The sequence below is a fragment of the Poecile atricapillus genome, chromosome 2 (assembly GCF_030490865.1).
Source record: "Poecile atricapillus isolate bPoeAtr1 chromosome 2, bPoeAtr1.hap1, whole genome shotgun sequence".
Classification (NCBI taxonomy): Eukaryota; Metazoa; Chordata; class Aves; order Passeriformes; family Paridae; genus Poecile; species Poecile atricapillus.
The window spans coordinates 63262279-63281401 of record NC_081250.1 but is presented as its reverse complement, the minus strand read 5'-3'; the positions used below and the strand labels follow the sequence as shown (position 1 = coordinate 63281401).

The window sequence follows — 19123 nt, the reverse complement described above, 5'->3', positions numbered from 1 at the left end:
TTGCACTAGCTTTTTTAAAACAAATATTAAAAAAAATGGAAGAATTCATATTCTATTTTCTAATGGTGGTGTGTCTATTTGTAGGATACACTCGCGTCTGTTTATTGAATTTTATGGTCCCTTTCTTTGATGGTGCTTGCAGGTTTTCTAGGTAGAAATTATTTCATTATTATAATAAAACAATGTTTGATTCAAAATTTGAACAAAATTGTTTTAAAGAAATTGTCTGTATACCAGTACAAGTTTATTGTTTCAGTATACTCGTACTAATAAAATAACAGTGCCAATTGCAAACGCGTATTTTGTCTTTTATGACTGAAGGGGAGAGACCTTTCCTAGGGACATAATTTACCCAGTTTAATTCCCTGCCCCACCCTGGCAATGTATCTGAGAGCATTGGCTTTTATTTGCACCAATTCCGAAAGGCGCCCGTCCCCTCCCACCCACGGCCATAAAACTCTCTGCAGCCCATCAGAGTGAAGCTCTTTATTGCATAACAAAAACTTGGGAGCAGTTGGGATGATTGGGTAGCGCACACAGGGATGCCACAGCAGAGGGAAGGGGGGCAGCGTTCTCATCACCATCTCAGCAGGGCCAAGCAGGGCAGCAAAACACTGAAAGCCCATCAGCTTTTGGCCAATGACACAGAAGCGCTTCACAGTTATCACAGGCAATGTCAGGGAGTTCTGGACTCCAAACTGCTGATTTATATATGAAAACTTTAGCCAGCAAACACTGGGTCAAATAAATGTTGGGGAGGGCTCGCTTAAGCATCTGTGTGACCACAAATGAAGCTAAGGCTGCAGGGGGTGGTCTCTCCTGAGTACAGAGCTGTGCCAGCTCTACTCAAACATGCTTCAGTGCTGCTGCCCCTGGCAGCTCCCAGCCCGCAGGGAAGGGCTGGCCCTCTCCCACCTGCTGGCCCTGGCTGCTGCGAGGGCAAACTGCTGGTATTGGGTCTCACTTCCTCCCCTCTCTTCTACACAAGGCCAAACCTGGCACTGGTTGCAAAAGCCCTCCTGGCTCCAAGAAAGAATTTTTGGTGTAAAACTGGTATCAGCAACTAAACAGCACCATCCCCTGGTGGAGGATGTGAGATGGTGATGGATAGACACTACATACAGTGGCAGCTGCAGGAACAAGTCTGGCATGAGAGTGGAGTTCAACAGGTATAAAGTAGGGAGTGCTTGATTCAGAAAAGCTTCAAACTCTCATCATGTCCTTGACTGAAAACCTGTCCCAACACCGTGGGACTTGGCCAACAGCTGCCACATTTCTTCCTTATCCCCATCCTTTCTACCCCTGCTAGCTGAAAGAAGAGACAGGCACATTTCATATGGGAAAACTCACCCAAAGGCAAACAGAGGCTTCTTCTGATCCTGCTTACAACTCTTCATATTTACAGGGTATCCCCATCCTACATTCAACCCCACCATACCCTAAGGGAGAGGAAAGCACAGCCAAAGCCCCTGCCCCAGTGCCAGTGGGGACTGGCTATTCCAATGAGCAGATGGGAATGTGTTTCTCCCAAAGAATGGAGACCTGCATGGTTTGTTTTGCATCTGTCAGGATGCTGGCTCAAGGCCTACCCCTTTATCAACTGCTTACACCTACAAGTAGGTGTCCATGTGCATGGTGCACTCCTCGCAGCCAGCACAGTCACTGGGGAGTAAGCAAGGCCTCTCCTGTGCTGAGCCCTTCCTCTCCAAGGAGAGTTCCAGTAACCAGGCTCTGTGGGCAGAAGCCCACCCTGCACAATGCGCTGCAGCAACCCCAGAGCAGGACTGGAAACACCAGGGGTGTTAGAGGCATCTTTATGTTTCAAGAAGCCAAAGGCAGACATGCTCAGCAGGGATTGCTTAATGATGTAATGTTGCCCTTTTCAGCATCCCCACTTGTAGGTCTTTGGTATGCTAAACTGCACCCCTGTGGAGCCAGTGGGAACCTCAACACTGCTTTTGGGAGTTCAACAATTGCCTGGCTGGGGGAAACAGGCATGGCCCTGGGAAGCCAGTACAGGCTATCATACTCATAGCATTCCTCTGGACAGAGGATGGGGTTGGGGTGTAGGGTTAGAGAAGACCTGGTTATGCAGAATCATTCAACACTAAGCATTATTAAATACTTACAAATTTCATTTCCCACAAAAGCATACCAAATAACAAAGAACCCAGCTAGATGCACAGGTGAGGTAGATCCACAAATGGCATGTGGCATTGTCAGTGGTTGTGGTCTTGACTTGGACCATCCTGCCAAAGTGTGTTCCTGGCTCCCTCTGCCTCAGTTCCTTGTGGGAGTGGCAGCAGGCTTGAGCAGGGTGCAGGACCTGGGGCTAAGTGAAGATCAGGACAATGACTGCAGCACAGGAAGGGGGATTCAAGTACCCTTTTCTTTTTTAAGTTTTTAGGGTTTTTCAAAATTTATTTTCCAGCCTGTCTCAGAGCTGCAAATGTACAGTGTCAATGGTTGGCACTGACATAGCTGAGGGTTATTCCTGAACAAAACTCACATATAACTGGATGAGATGCAGACATGCTACCGGTTCAGCCTTTCTGCATCTCATTTGTCTTTCCTGCTGACTTTTGGAGAGAAGAAAATGAAAGAAAACATCCTGCATATCAAAACAATATACCTAGTATCAAAACTTTATCAGTCACCATTCATGGCATCATTCACAGCCTGAAGAATTTGGGGGACAACTTAAGAACAGCTTGTCCCTCTTCTATTAGTCAATGATCAGATGTATGTGCAGGAGGGGAAGGAAAGCAGGTGTAAGAACAGCTCCATTTGCCACACTTGTGGAGAAGCAGCCTCCCCTTGCCCCCAGCACCTGCCCTTCGGAAAAGAAAATGTTCTGAGGCCATCATGAAGCTGCTCAGTTTGGTGTGTGCATGATCTTTAAAAAAAATGTTTACAAATATATAACTTTTTATATGCATATGTATTTTTTAAATTCCACTTAGAAATGTAGCTAAAGAAAAGTAGAAAATGTAGAAAAGCGCTATTGAGAGTGGGCATGAGACCAGCAGAGTGCTGCACTTCCCACGTGTGAAGGCACCAGTGTGGAGACACACCTGTGGTCAGGCCTGGGCCGTGGTGGTCTAACCCCACTCCTGACAAGAGGTGTCCATTTGCTTCCCCCTTACATCACATAAATAGAGGAACAGTGCTGTCCCACAGCTGTACTGATGCAGAGAGGTCATGTTGCCCCTGCTCTGGGCCTAGTGATCTGAGAGCAGTAGGTGGCCCACGGCGCCTTTCTGTGGCGAGGCAGCCTGGCATTCTCTTAACATGATGCTTCCAGGCTGGAGGGAACAGAGATCAGGGCCTGGATTCACAGAGCCTGCTTCTCTTCTGCATTCACATTCCTTTATGATATGTGGGCAGGACAAATGGTCCTTGCAGCCAGCACAAGCATAACCTGTGCTCACATCAAGGCCTCATCCACTTCCAAAGCAGAGGAAGGGGTCATCCCACAATTAAGAAGTACATCCTACATGCTAAATGGAAGACATTTAAAATACCAGGCAATTTAGAAGATATCCTGTGCTTTTTCTAATGGGCACAACACACTTAAAAATCACCAGTGATCAGCTTGTGGTGACCATGCTTCTCAGCATGGTCAATTGTACCAGTCCTTGTGATTGGCTTTTTGAGCAGTCCAGCATATGAGTTTAATTCTAGAGTTTCTCTTTGCTATTCCTTTTCCTACAGATCACTCTTTTGCTTTTCAAAGGAAGCCTGCCTCTTTCTACAGATGTCTATAGAAGAGGAAAGTAAGACTCTGAAGTACTGAAGTATCATCAGCCGCATTATGATCTCAGCAGCAGTTTAAAGTAAGTGGCCAAGCATTATTAATTCATTGGTGCTCACTTTTGCATCATTTATCGTATCGAGCTACTGCGGTATTCATGTGTATGCAACGTGTATTTCCAAATACACATATTTCCAAAGAAATTTTCATTGTGATTTATCAATTAATTATAAGGCCATTACACTTTACGGAAGTGTTACCCAGAGTCTCAAACATTCATTACTGCCTTTAGAGCAAATGCTTTAACTCCATTGCCTGACAGTGTCTTGCAATCAATCAGGCTGTTCTGCCAAAAACTCTCTCTTGCTTTACATGATGTCAAGGACTGCAAAGGAGTGGTACCACATAACCAGAAAGCAATTTGATCCCTCTGGCCTCCTCCACCTGGCCACAGACAATGCACTGCACAGCGTTTTTACGTCTTTGCTAAATGGATGTGAGCAGGCAAGGGAACAGGGAGGACTGCAAGAATTGTCCCCCCTTGTCAGGGTTATAGTTGCTGAGTTTCAATGTCTTAAGAACCTGCTCGCAGAGAGCAAGTAAAAGCAGGAACCCATGTAATTCAATAACTGCACTCATGATAAAGCAGGCAAGCTCTGAAAAGTGTTCACCTGAATGATCTCCTCAGATGGGGGCAGGGGGGCCAGCACGGTTTTGTTACATTCAGTGCCAGCTTCTCTTAAGGGGCAAGTCCATTGAATAGGGAGGTTTAAGTAACAACAGCAACATCAGCCCTGTGAACTGAAAGTGACAGAGATCTGGCATTTTTAGCATGCCACCAGCAGCCAGGCCTCATCTACCATCCACCTCTGACATTTTGCAGGCTGGCAGCTGTGCCATAACATCTATTCTTTGGCCAGAAAAAAGATTAAGAGAATTTGATTTCTGCAATTCCTTGCACATTTTCTCTCCCAGCCTGCAATTTCTGAAAGGTGCACTGCCAGAAAGTGGAGGTAGCTGACAGGTCAGTCTTAAAAAAGGGAATGTGTGAATGTGTGCAGGCGTTAACAGCCATGTCTGTACAAGCCAATTCCTTGTTAACTGAGGTTTCAGCAGCTATTTATCAGAGGGGGAAAAAAACAGGTGAAGAAACGTTGATTAAAAAATAAAATAGGCACAACAATAAAGATGAGGCTATTGCATTTTGAATCAACGGCACTGTGTTAATAGCATGACCTTCCCCTTCCAAATCCCAGCCATAGTCAATGGCTATGACACTGCCATTCTGAGAGGGAAGTTTGCCACTAACACAACATGGAGGAGAAAGCAAGGGAAAAGAGCAGCCCTTCCTGCTCTTCTCCCCTGCCCCTCTCTCCAGCCCCCCAGGCCTAGGCTAGGAGAAGACCTCGTTGTACTGCTGGGTGACCCGGATAAACGTTGTTCTCTTGCTCAGTTCCTTGAGTTTGGCAGCTCCCACGTAGGTGCAGGTGGAGCGCAGCCCCCCGAGGATGTCCAGGATGGTGTGTTCCACATCCCCTTTGTATGGTACCTCCACAGTCTTGCCCTCCGAAGCCCTGGAGAAGAGATCAGTCACTGCATTCATGTCTGGATGCAAAACATGAGTGTGTTTAATGAAGCAATGTGGAGCTTAACTCTGCAGGCTGCAGTTTACAAATGTGCCCCCAGCTTTACTGCTTGCTGCTTGGTGCTCTCAAGCACTGAAACGCCTTAGCTCCACTCACCACCAACACTGAGAAGTAGAAGCAGACAGATCTTGTAGACGCTCCAATATCCCATGAGTTTATTTAGAGATCTGCCCTTTCGTCCCCTCTACCATCTGCCTACAAGCAAGTGGGACTTCCAGCTTTATTGAAAGGTGAATTTGACTGTGAGAGCTGAAAGCTTTAAAATGTAAGGAACGGCCAGACTCAAACAGAGAAATATTGGAGCTGGTTCTCAGCAGGCACCATCCAGCACAGCTCTACAGAGGCTTCACAGCCCCTGGGCTCTGGCCACGTCACTGATCAGACACATATGGAAGTGCTCTGGCTGTCTCCTACCAGTGTGATTCTCCAGAGCTCACAGAGAGAGAGTGGGAAACCTGTTACAGAAACCTGCTGCACAGCTGTCCCTTGAAGCTAAAAGGTGATCTAGCAAAATTCAGCGCCAGGCAAAGGCCAGAAAAATACCAGTGCTGCGAATACTGTCAAGTGGTGGTGCATGCCAGCACAGACAGCACTGTTCCCAAAAAGCACATCTGAAGAGTTACACGATGGAAGAATCCAAGCAAATAACTTGCACTCTTCCTCCAGCTTTCTCCAGCCCCATGTTCAGCAATCCCTCCTGTAGCAGACACCCTTAATAAGCAGCTGATCTCACTACACTTTAGAATAAGCTTGTTCTGCCTGGCACACTGGCTCCTCTGGAAAGGCAAGCCTTGCTTTCTTTCTGCCTAACAAAATGGAGGCAGAAATCATGGCAGCGGTCTGTCATTGTTCTAAATGTGGCTTTATTTGCTTCTTCCTTAAAAAAGTTTCCAGTGGATAGTACGAGAAAGAGCATGCCTATTTGTGGGCTCCATTTGTGAATCATTAACAACAGCAACAGCTGCTATGTGGAGGTACTTCAGTGTGAGCCTGGCTATATTTCATCTTGTTAGTTTAAATGAGAGGTCACAGCCCTAGGGAGACAATAAAGGCAAAGTGTTGATATGCCATGTGAGTAAGGAATCATGATTAATCTCTCCCTACATGTGATGAGTAATTGACTCTCTCTTGAAACTTTTAAACACTGCAGTGAGTGGCCAGTCGCAGATGGATGTGCCACTGGCATCTCACAGACCACAGAGGGCTTAGGGGTCTGTTGTGTGGCCTGTGATACTGGGAATTCCCAGGCTTTTATTTTTGGTTTCAATGCCAGCAGGAAAAGGCTGGACCCATTAAATGACACTCATGCCAGTGCTCCTGGCTTTTGGCCATGCCCATCTCTTCTAGTCGAAGTTGAGCAGATCCAGGGAGCTTCCTGTGAGATTGTGACAAACAGTGCATGTCTGGGAGTTGTGGAAACCAGTGCAAATTCTACCACATCCTGCCACCTGAAGAGCTCCGCATGCTGTTCTGGGCATGGAGCAGGAAGTGCAGGGCCTACTGCATTTGTGCATGACCACCCATTCAGTTCATGCATGAGAGGTCAATTATGTACAAATGATGCATGAAAGTACCATCAGTTCAAATCCAAACTCCCTGTTAATTGGTGCTTGAGCATCCCTGTGGGTCATAAGTTGTACATTGCTCCTACAAGCATGAACACTTAGTTGTCCGTTTTCCAGTGAAAAATTACAGAAATGGGTGACGGTTACAGCCTCTGCCCCTGGGACACGTCCTTGCAGTGGCTGCAATGGTGTTAGGAAGCTGAAGTTTGTGGGTTGCCACTTCAGGCTTTGGAGACGAAGATCTACAAAAGTGGTGAACACCTAATGACACAGCCCCAGAGCTCTGACAGCTGAACACTTGCTACTGCTCCTCAGAGTGTCAGCTGATGAGCTGGTGGGATGTCCTGTTGATCAAGGAATAACCTGCAGATCCTGTACTGGGGAAAGGACAGTAGAAGAGAGGTGTGAGATTAGTTCCACAGCCTTGTCTACAGGGATAAGGGGATGAAGTTTCTGATGAATATATACTCAAGCTGTGCTAACATTAACCCAAACAATCTTGTCCCCAGAGGAAAGGATTTTAAAGAGATAACATGTTGCTCAGACTGAGCTGAGGAGTCATCTGGTTCCCAGGGAAGTGTGGGTGGAATTTCACTACATGTATGCACACACTGGTGCACTATTAACTGCTTTAGTCTGGTCCAGGCGTGGGACCTGTATCCATATGGGTATATAATCAAATGTTAACCCCTTTAACACTGCTCAGGATGGAGAGGAGACATTTAGTAAGTGTATTGCTACAGTATCAATCCCCAGTGGTTGGTCCAAAGGGAGGAAAAATTGTGTTTTTAACTTATGCACATTAAGACTTCAATGATGTCCAAAGAGTTCATACTGGATTAACGTTTTGAGAGTTCCCCAATACATGCCTTGCCGAGGAGTGACGTATAGGCCATAAATTGCTGGGCTTGCTGTGTTCTTGTGTGAGTGCCAAATTAGTTCATGCAAGAACACTGAATAAATTAATGCATGAGTGCCCAATTAATTAATGCATGAATGGCCAATAATTTTTGCATAAGCATCCAATCACTTCATGCATGTATGCCCAAATTATTTATGTCCAAACACCCTGTTAGTAGATTCATGAGTGCCCAATGTGATGAGCACCCAGCTGACTTCCACCAGCACCCACACGGGTGCTGTGCTGGGCAAGCATGGTAGGGTTCAGGTGATATGGGGGTCCAGTGTGACCTGTGTGGGAGAAGGTCATGACCTGCATCATGACAGAGATGGTTCCACCTGGCTCCAAAAAAGGTGTGAGCTACCAAATTTTAAGCAGGTCACAGGAGCACATGACACCTCTGCTCAAGTGTATTTATGAAACAGCAGTGGCCACTGGGAGAGGAGACACACCTGGACAAAGCTGAGGAGACGTGCAGCTAGAGACACCCTTGAAAGGAGGTGGTCCATGCCAAAGGTGTGCACTCCCAAAGGGACTGTAGTCCCTGTGTGACTCATGCCAGAACAGGGACAGCTGTAAAGTGACCGTGTCCTGTGGACAGCCCTCAGTGTTGACAACACACTAGTGTTTTAGTTATTGCCAAGCTGTGCTTACTGTAAGTGAAGGACTTTCCTTTTCCTCACACCACCCCACCAGCAAGTAGGCTGGGGGGACAAGACATGGGGATGGGACACAGCCAGGACAGCTGATCCTAACTGGCTAAAGCAACACTCCATACCATTTGGCAACGTGCTCAATATATAAACTAAGGGGTAAAGTTGACTGGGGCCACTGCTCAGGAACTGGCTGGGCATTAGATGGGGAGTGGTGAAAAACTGTGTATAACTTTTGTGTATTATTATTGCTGTTGTTATTATTATCCCTTCCCTTTCTATCCTACTAAATGGTCTTTACCACAACCCATGAATTTTGCTGTTTTTTTCCCAGTTCTCTCTCCCATCCCAGTGGGGGGTGGAGTGAGTGAGTGCCTGTGTGGTGTTTAGCTGCCTGCTGGGATAAACCATGACAATGGATTACACGGGCTGTCACAAAAGCTGGCACACTTGGCAGAGAGCTGCATAAGCAAGTCAGCAGGAACTGCTGAGGGTTTTGCAGCTCTGACATCTCTCCTGGAGTTATGACCCAAAAGTAACCCCTTCTCAGAAAGAAAAGGTGATGACAGAGCAATTGAGGCTCCCAGCGGCTGGGAAAGGTGTGCGCAGATGCTCTCAGCAGTAACTCTGACTCTTGCCAGCCACTGAATAGAAAGGGAGAATGATTTGCTTCAGACTTTTTACACAGGGCCCGGTCTGCGGTGCCCCTCCTGGCCAGCTGAAGGCTGATGCATGGAGAGATGTGTCTGGTGGGTGGGAATCCTGGCAGGCTGGATGGGATGAAGCACATGTGGTGCTTTGCCAGCCCAGCAAAATGTGGGTCAAATAAAGGGCTGCCCTGGCATGAAGCAATCTTTTAAGTGGAACATTTAAGAAATGGAGGAACTGGGGGCAGGTCTTCCAGGCTATCATTTGATATACACAAGCTGGTAAGCAGCAGCCAGCAGTTGGTGCTATTCTGCCTCTGTGGCCAAAATTGCACCCTAAAGTTAATATAAAGTGCCCAAACCCAGCCTAGTAGCAGCTGTGAATTGCTGAGTGTCCACAACAGAACTGCAGTGTTCACACAAAACGCGTGAAATTTCAAAACGGTTAAGAAAAACAAATTGGCTCCAACTGAACAATACTGCGTGCAGCCTCAGTCCCTGCTTGCCTTATTTCTCTTCTCCCACAAAAGAAACATAAAAATTGCCTTTCAGAAATCCCCAGCTCTGATCCATATTCCTCATGAAAGGAGGCAAACATGTGAAAATAAGCCAATATATAAATGACATAAGATTAATGAAAGTGAGTACACAAATTAAATGGGATCAGCTTGACATATTCATTACAAAAACAATTACTCTCATGACTTTATTCCCTACTACAGCCATCTCACCTTATCTGTCAGTTTTAATGTAACTGCTGCAGGCTCAGGTTCTCCAGCCAACATGTGTAATTTTGAGAAGATGAAGTTAAGTGACAAGCAGTATGATTTGCAGGGGACTGAGCACACAGAGCTCCCCACTGCTCGAATAACACATTATGAGTATTCAGGCTCTTTAAAAGACAAATCAGCTTATTTGGGTCACCAATACAGACTTACAGCTGGGCTTTTTAAATGCATATAAAGTAGCCCCACTGACTTGACCTGTTTGGGTCAACTCTGGGGTATCCAGCATTTAAAATGCTGACTAAGAACCCTTTTGCTTCAAGCTTGTCATCAGCTAAACTAGGAAGTGATTAAACTTCCTGTAACTTTTACTGTAAGAGCAATTCAAAGAAAACCTTGTGCTATTTCAAACCCCCCTTTCAATGCCCAGCTTATTTACAATACTGGATGTAGCAGCTGCTATTTTTAAACTACAATGACACTTGTGCTGGGACAGGCCAAGGAAGACCAAGCCCAGGGCTGGTACAGGTAGCCAGCTCTGTGTCATGGCTGTAGAGTGAAGATGGGTATCAGCACTTCCCTAGTTAAGAGTCAGGGCTCACAGATTTAGTGTTTGGAGCTATTGTATCTAGCAGTAGACTGGGAGACTACTTCTGTGCTACCTATTAGTGGCTCAGAAATGTAGTATCTCAACAGGGACTAAAAATTTCAGATTGTGCCCTGGCTCCCTTCCTGCCAAGAAAGTGTCAGAACCTGGTCTGCAGGGATTTCTCAAATCGAGGATGCAAATCAAAATATAGCTATGGATCAAGCCAAATTTGTATAGCATTGCTCATAATGACTTCAACAGCTCTGCCTAGACTGAGCCAAATACAGCACCTTTCTGTACATCCTTTGTTCCTACAAGATGGGATACCTGCACTTTATCTCATTTTAAGAGGGACCAGTGTCAATTAGTTCTTCTGCTGGAGATGTTGTTGCCAGATCATACACACCTAACTAGATTGAACAGAATTTAAGAGCCGCCTTAGTCCTTTGTCCCTATGGTACAGTCACCTTTCTCGAACTCTTCCTGCAACTTTCACCAGCTCTCTGGAGGCCAGGCCCTAATGACTGTGGTGCACTGAGATCCATGCATGCTTGGGCTGCTCTGTAATCTTTCAGGGAGCTGTCATTAACTACATGCATGAGCATCATCAGGCCTTTCCCACACTCCAGCTGACTCAAGAACAGGGTAGCACAGGACAGTAAATGATCATTCAGGTAAAAGCAGCACCGTGCAATTGGCAGCTGCCACTTTTACATTACAAGACATTATGAGACACTTACTAGTGCTTTCCACTCAGACTATTTGTTCAGAGGCTTTGATGACAAGCAGACTTACTGGGGGACAAAAAAAAAAAGAGCCCCCAAACTGTACACTGTTTCTGGGAAGTGGCATATGAACCCAAAGTTAATCAAAGCTCAGAGATATGCAAGAATATCTTTCTGTTGCATGATTTCAGCTCATCTCAGATGCAGGTGGCATCCTGTGCAGCAGCTCTTTTTTCTGCAAATAAGCAGTTGTGTTTGAAAGCAAAAACACTGAACAGGTTGCCCACAGACTTGATGGACACCCCATGCCTGGAAACACTCAAGGCCAAGCTGGACAGGGCTCTGAGCAACCTGATATAGTTGAAGATGCCCCTACGCATTATGGGGAGGTTGGATTAGATGTACCTTAAAGGTCCCTTCCAACCCAAGTGATTCTGTGATGCCACGATTTAGGCCAAAAGAGATGGTTGTAAATGCTCTGAAGGAGGCTAAGTTTTACCACTTTGTAGTCCAAGTGCTATGTGAACAAGTGCACAATTTTATGGTGCAGACAAAAACCACCACAGAAGTCAATATTGGGGTGGAGAACAGGAGGTGGGATTGAAGATTCTTCTATCTAGCATGACATCTGGGATTGCTTGTCTATTTATCATCCATCAGATTGTCTCTGTGTCAAAGCATGAATTCCATTTTGTTTTGTGGATCCCATTCTGGTTTACATTTTGTCCTGTCACCTTCACAGAGCTGCAACTCTTACCCATGGTACCAGCTGGACATGTTCGGAAAAACCTGTATGCTGGAGTGGTTGAAGCAGATGAGGCCAACAAAACCCATCAATCCCAAGTGTCTGGCTGAAACTGCAGGTAAGGTCATTTTGTCTGGTGTTTACTGTAAGACAGGAGTAATTTTCTAATAAAGTATGTAAGAACCATGTGGTCCAAGGGTAGTGACTAAGACTGCCACTCGTAAGAGAAGACACAGAGGTTTTCTGATGTCATCTGCTTTTCCAAAAAGTCAAAATTCTCAGCGTTTTCCAGAGTAAAATAGCATGGACCACAGATTGCTTTGCAAAATCTGTCTTCCTTTCCTCTCCCCTGAGGATTTAGCTCAAAAATTAAGCTTTTGCATTCTGCATTATTTGAGGCTACTCTGGTACTTTGTTACCAAAAGACAGGTGGAAAAACTGTACAGCAGGTTTCTGCTGCCTAAGAAGACTGCCCAACAAATGCAGAAGGGAGTCCCAGAGCTGCTGCTGGTGACTGAGTGCTTTGGAGGTCCTGAGCCCTCATCTTTGTACTGGGGAAACCCCAGCTGAGCTTCACCAGTTCACCAGCACCCACCTTCTGCAAGCAGAAGGGAGCATATGGGTTATATGGGAATCTCTACAGCAACAAGACACCCAATGTGGACAAGGCAGAGGGACAGAAATTGCAGCCTCGTATGTCATGCTCCAGCATTTAGTTTATACACATCCTGAAGGAGGAGTAAGTCAGAAGAGTGCCTAATGACTTCCCAGACCACACTGCTGGTGCTGCACTGACAGTACACCACACCAAGCTGCAAATGAGTGAACATCACTGCTCTCAGCAAGCCAACCCCAGCTCTTTCTCCCTGTCTCCCTCTGGATGTCATCCCTCTCTCTGATCTGCTGTTATAAATGTAGGCAACAGCTTCTTCAATGGGAGCAGCAGCATAGGCCTGTTTCCTTCTGCACAATTCTGCTCCAAACATTCCTGGATGGATGGCTCACTGCAATTGCTCCTGTGTGGAATTCATACCTGTATTCAGCAACCCCTCCTGCATGCTTCTTCATGGCTGTATCAGAGCTCATTCCGTAGAATAGTTTCACCTTCTTGCCATTCCTTTCTATAATGTCTCCAGCACTCTGGTCATGGCCTGCAAACATTCCTCCAATCATGACAAAGTCAGCACCGGCTCCTGTGATCAGCAAAGGGACACATAAGAAAGCAGGAAAAGGAGAAGGTGAAAGCCAAAACAAGAACACAGCAATCTCCAGAAATAATAGCCAGCATTTAAGAGTTCAGTACGGAATCCTCTCCTGTAACAATCACAGCAAACTTGGAAGAAAAACTTTATTGTAGAACTCACACAGGCTGAATTGTATTTCTCTGGTATTTTAAATGGAAAAAAAACCCTTTTCTGTTACAATGACAAAAAAAATAGATTATTCTACCCTACCCCACAGTCTTTTATTTTCAAATTCAGTTTTAACCCTTTACTTCATAACAGTATATGAGCAAAATTCCTTATTAACTGAGACTGCAGCAACCAGAAGTCCTAAACACTGGGCTGGGACCTGTTGAGCTCAGTGTTGTACAGAGAAGTGGATGGTTCCTACTTCAAGAGCTTTCTCAGCCACAAGTGATGAGTGGGAATCTACCGTGAAGGAAAGCAGACTCATGAATGTAATGTAATCCTCCCAACAATGACATAAAACAAACAGATTTTTAACTGAAATTACGGATTTTTCAAGTCCATCAGCCATATTTGTTCAGTGTCATTCTGGATGATTCCTAGTCAAAGAGATCTGGATGGGTCTGTATTTCGTTCCTGTTTAAAAATTCTGGGCCAAGGACCACCACTCCTGGGTTCTGTGGTTCTCAGCATGTACCACAAAGGAGGTCTAACCCATAGCTACATCATCTAAATATGTTCCAGATACTGAGCAGCAACACTGAATACTCAGTCATGACTGTTCAGTCTGTCTATCTCCTCTGGCTTTGTAAATCATGAAATCGGCTCCACTGGGAGTAAGATCAGGAAGAAGGTTTTTGGAATCATTCTTAATTTTCTACTGTGATCTCCAATATTTCCAGCTGGGCTGGAACTATTCCACCAGCAGCTCCTCCTGTGATATTTTGGCATATCTAGTCTTGCTTGGAAAAGTTTGGCTTTTAGTTTTTTATGAGCCTGTGGTGACCCACCCCTGAAACAAAGCATTTTCCTGTTCATACTCTCTGCTTCTTCAACATGTATGTGTCAAAACAGGCGTTCTCCTCTGCTGAGATTCTTCCCAGAACTGAGCTGTACACCACTCTTCAAAGAAAGCAGATGAGCTTGAACTACAACCATCCTCCTAAGAACACATCCAAACTCTGGGGAGATCCCAGACTAGGTAAGTCTGGCATTAGGATTTGCTCTGATCTCTGTCACCATCCAAACAATAGCACTAGACCTTGAAATCTGAAAAGTAAGTGAAATCCGTATCAAATCTGCTCAGCTTCTTCCAAACCTAAATTTGGGAATATTTTGATCTTAGAACACATGACAAGGGTGAAGTGTGCCAGTTCCTCCCTCCACCCCTTTGCCAAAGAGCAGAGCTGGCAGCAGTGCCTGGGGGCAGAGCACCCATCTGCTCTGCTGACCTCAACTCCCTTTGCCTGGTGGCTGCTTGAAAGGAACACTGTGTCCATGGTAAAGGGATACTAAAAATGAAGCTTGTGCAAACCACATCACAAGCAATATTTATAGCCAGGCACCCAATGAGGTGTCCTATCATGTCAGCTACCTGGCACATTTCTCCTGAGCTTTCTTGTTTCAGATGGCTGAGTTTTAAAGTCTTGGTTTGATTCATGTCTGCTACTACTATTAACCTGCCAAAAATGAAGAGAATACTCATCTTTTAATTACTGGTGGTAAATTCCTGTTGCTACCTAGCACAACCTTGCTCCATCTTTTAAAAAAAATAAGCACGCTGGGAAACCTAGTTTATGTCTCCTTCATGGGTGGAAGAAAACATGAGAAAGGAGGGACAGATTTGAGGTCAAGGTTGCAAAGAGGGCGTTTAAACAAGTCAAAAGCCTGCTAAAAGACATTCTGGACTCTGCCTTGTCAATAGTATCTCCTGATCCCCAATTCTAGAGCCATTTTTGGTGGGTCTTACAGCCTTCAAATTAAGAATGCAAAAGGCACATGAAATCTACACTTCAGAATCACAGAATTTTAGTTCCTGTGCACTTCACTATCTATTTATTATTTTCCTTTTGGCTGCATATTTTTGGGAGAGGAGCAAATATGTTTAAATTACAGGATTGAAACTCATCCAACTTGAGTAACTTTTGCAAACTACAACATAATTCATCAAGCTCTTCCAGAAGAGAGGAGCTATGTTACAGCAGATGCAGCACGTCTAAACATTGAAACGACACATGCTTGCTGCCCCGCTGCTCCAGAAATGACAAGCCCATATTAAATATTCTTCTCCAATGTTCTCCAGAACCTTCCACTGTGCTTCAGTGTTGCAAAGATATCAGAAAATTTCAAGTCTGTTCCATTATGCTTCCATCAGTTAATATCTGACAAGGAGGTTGTAGTTTTTAGCATGGTCTTTAACTTATACACGTTTTTCTTGTATAACCACTGGAAGCACTAGTGATGCTTGCAACATCCACCTGCAGTCTTTTGTTTTCAAGTACAGATTGACAGCAGGACATTATTTTAGGTTGTGGGAGAGTGGGAACACCTGGCAACAACCCCCTAGATAACACAGAATGTGATGGGCTATGTTGCACACAAGCATCCCAGTAGCTCACCCAGAGCTGGCCAGACTTGTCCTGGTTTTACACAATGCCACTTTCGCGCACTGACTTTCCCCTTGAGGCCTATGCCATATCTGGGCTGATGTTGCTCATTCACATTTCACAGTGCCTCCTCTTTCAAGCCATTACAGAATAGCAGTGCTGACACCAGCCCAAGCTTGCAGCACTCACACAGTTCTGCTGGATCTGGATAGAGTCCCTCAGATGTCTTTTGTATGCCTGATTATACAAGTCACTGATAACCAGATTGGCTCTGCACGAATTCAGCTGGAGTCAGCCTGGATTTGTGAGCTGGGCAGCCCTCCAGGCAGATGCAGTGTAAGTTTGCCTCGACCAGAGCTTGCCCTGGAATTAACATTCACCTGTGCTCCAGCTGAGCCAGTAAGTCTTTGCAGCAGTAGGTACACACACAGCTGCTGGAAAAAAAATGGAGAAAAAGCCAGTGTGATCTGGTATAATTTGAAACTAGTGTATGTCCCCAGTTGACTTTTCCATATGATTTTTCTTTCCTTTTCCTTCCCTGCTCCTGCATCTCTTCTCACCACTGCTGTAAGGAACAGCAGTAATGTGTTAAAGATGCTGGCATATGATTCAAAAGGCACATTCTTTCCTGGCTATGTCACAAAAATATATGTGACCTCAGGAAATTGAACTTAATATTTCTGCGTTTTGACTTTCCGTCATTAAAAAAGGAGACAGTAGTGCCTCCCTGGAGCATTCTGAGAAACGCGTTCATGTTATCAGCCTTTCCAAGGGTTCTGTTGTACGAACCATCTAAGAGGCAAACATTAATTTCTTTCATGCTTTATCGCATTCCTGCATCAAAACAGCTCTTTTCTTTCCTATCAAACTACATACATCTTTTTCATTATCATCTCTAATATCCAGATGGCAGTGACATCTTCAGTTTACTGAATCCATACCAGTTTCCACCCAGTGGTTCCAGAACTCCAGCGCTCTCCCAAAGTATGTTTCTCCCAGCATTTCTGTCCCTCACCTTCAGTGCTCCCCTCTTCCTTGCATTTTTAAATAGGCTTCTACCTTGTTTCCCCTCTGTCAAAATGCCCAATCTGCCTCTGAGTCCTGATACCAAGTCAGAGGTGTCACCTTAAAGCTTCTCAACATCTATTTCTTGGCTCTAAAACAATTCTCTCACTCAATCCAATCTACTCCTCCTATTTCCATGAACTTGGCTCCTCTCCAGTGACACCTTTAGCCATTTGTCAGTGCTTGTCTTCACATCTGGGACTCCCTCACACTTCCCATAATTCAAATAGATGCTCTGTCACTGCTTTATAGGGAATCATCCCATCCCATGAAGATTATACAGCAATCTACCAGAAAGAGATGGCATAATTACTTTAACCAAAGTCCTCTTCTTGTGTCTTCTTGCCCATGCTTTGTCCAGACCTTCATCCCTAGATGAAACTGTAGATCTGGGTGTTTGATTACCTGGCCTTTGCTATCCAGTACACTCATGTAATTTAAGCACAGAGGTCCATGCCAGACAATTCAGTATCAAGGCTTTGACTTGTAAATACTGGACATGGTGGCTACATTCTACAAAGCTCAGCCAATCACTTCAGCAGCATTCAATAAACACTGATAGTAATAATGTTATGTCAAAGCTTATTTTGCCACATACCTTTGACAAATACACATCTGGGTCCACTTGTTAGATGTTCACAGTGTCTACCTCAAGTGTACATAACCAGATACAGTAAGTTTACTGCCTCGGGGTCATCTCCATCATTTCCAGCTCTGTAACTGTGACACACAGTCACACTGATCTATTTGGGTTACTATCAAGAGTACAACTACTGCCTGGAAAATACCAGCTTTCTGATGCTCCTCTCTCCAAGGGATAATTCTGTGGCAGCCTTCAGACATGCACCACTGTGAATCCCAGCACCTCTTGATGAACAGCAAAGCCAGAAGCTGTCTCATCGTAGGTTTCAAGAAGGTTCAGGTTCAGTTAGCCCAAAGAGACTACAAGGATCTTTCAGACTTGTAATAAACACTATAAAGAAAAACATTTGAAACACTGTGAAGTTGCTTCCTGTTGTTCTAGCTCCTGGAAATGCTCTTCTTGAAAAAAGACCTTTTCCACAGGCCAGGTTTCTGTACAGACAGCAGGGAATACAGTGAGGTCAGAGTTTCAGTTCACAAGCTCCCAAGGACCACACCACCAGCAAGAACTTGGTGAGCTGTGGAGCTGGAGAAAGGCGGAGACCTCACTGCAGGCAGCATGTCAGAATGGGGGCTGAGGAGAGGTTGGGCATTTTTTAATACAATCTTGTTTAAGAGGAGGGATGCTGCTGTTCAGCTATGTTGAATCACCCAACTGGAAGTATCTATTCCCTACATCACATCCCCACTGGGTAACACAAAGGTTATATGAAATCCTCTGAGCAAGCACTCATTGCTGGTAGCAATCCCTTTACAGCTGTCCTTAGAATTCTCTAATGAAGTCTTCCTTGTCATCTGACCTGTCTCAAAACAGGAACTGTCTGCAAACTTAGAAGACAGATTTTGGTTTCAACCTTTCCAGGAGGCCTAGAGTTTTTCTTGGCAAGTCTATAATCTGAGTTTAGGCCTGCCTCTACTTCCCATAATTGCAAAGCTTCCTGCAAAGCAGACATTTTGTATCATAATGTGCTATCTCTTGTTTTCATACCACCCTGAAACCCCAGTGAGACTGTGCTGTCCCACTGTATTCCACGCATTACCCTACTTGACACCTCCAAAGGGTCTGGCATTTTGGAAGAGTGGGGGAGTACCTTTAAATATCTTGTCATCTCAGGATGCATTTAGCACCTGCTTCCCATATGCTGCTGTAACAAGGTTATGGCTAAGTAACAATCATGAGTTTGACCCCCCCCCATACCAACACAACTTTCATGCCCAACAGACAATACTCACAGGTTACATCTTCTATCACCAAAAGCTGGTGCAATTCACTGAACTTACTGACATGAAAGCAAAATCTGTTAATTATTAACGTAGATGTTTCAGACATCTGCCTAGCTCTAGGGGATACAGTATAAATAAAATCTCATCTCTTCAAGTGGACAGCTGATCCCAAGAACATCTCCAGGGATCTGGCCTGCCTTTTTGTTTTGTTCTTCTGTCCAACATGCATTCCACCAGCTCTCCTTCCACTCAAGGCTCAAGTCAGCCAGATCTGGCAATGTTACAGGCATTTCTGAGCCCTACTCAAAAGAAACCCTTATCAGCTTTCTTTGTATTACCCTCCCAGCAGCTGTATCTCATACACACCTGGCAGATAATTTCTAAATAGCACTTTGACCACTACGTTTTGCACTGCAGAATTTGTACTGTCTATTCCAAAGAGCAAA

General features: G+C 45.0%; 1 protein-coding gene across 3 annotated transcripts in view; it reads right to left on the bottom strand.

The window, feature by feature from the left end:
• Positions 1 to 471: 471 nt before the first annotated feature.
• The window catches only part of GMPR (guanosine monophosphate reductase), a 41441-nt gene continuing 22789 nt past the window's right edge, over positions 472 to 19123 (bottom strand). For all 3 annotated transcript variants that reach the window (XM_058831308.1, XM_058831309.1, XM_058831307.1), the window contains 2 exons: positions 12984 to 13143; positions 472 to 5328 (listed from right to left, as the gene is read on the bottom strand). In XM_058831308.1, coding sequence (XP_058687291.1) covers positions 5148 to 5328; positions 12984 to 13143 — 341 coding nt within the window. In that variant the 3' untranslated portion in view covers positions 472 to 5147. The remainder of the gene's footprint in view (positions 5329 to 12983; positions 13144 to 19123) is intronic.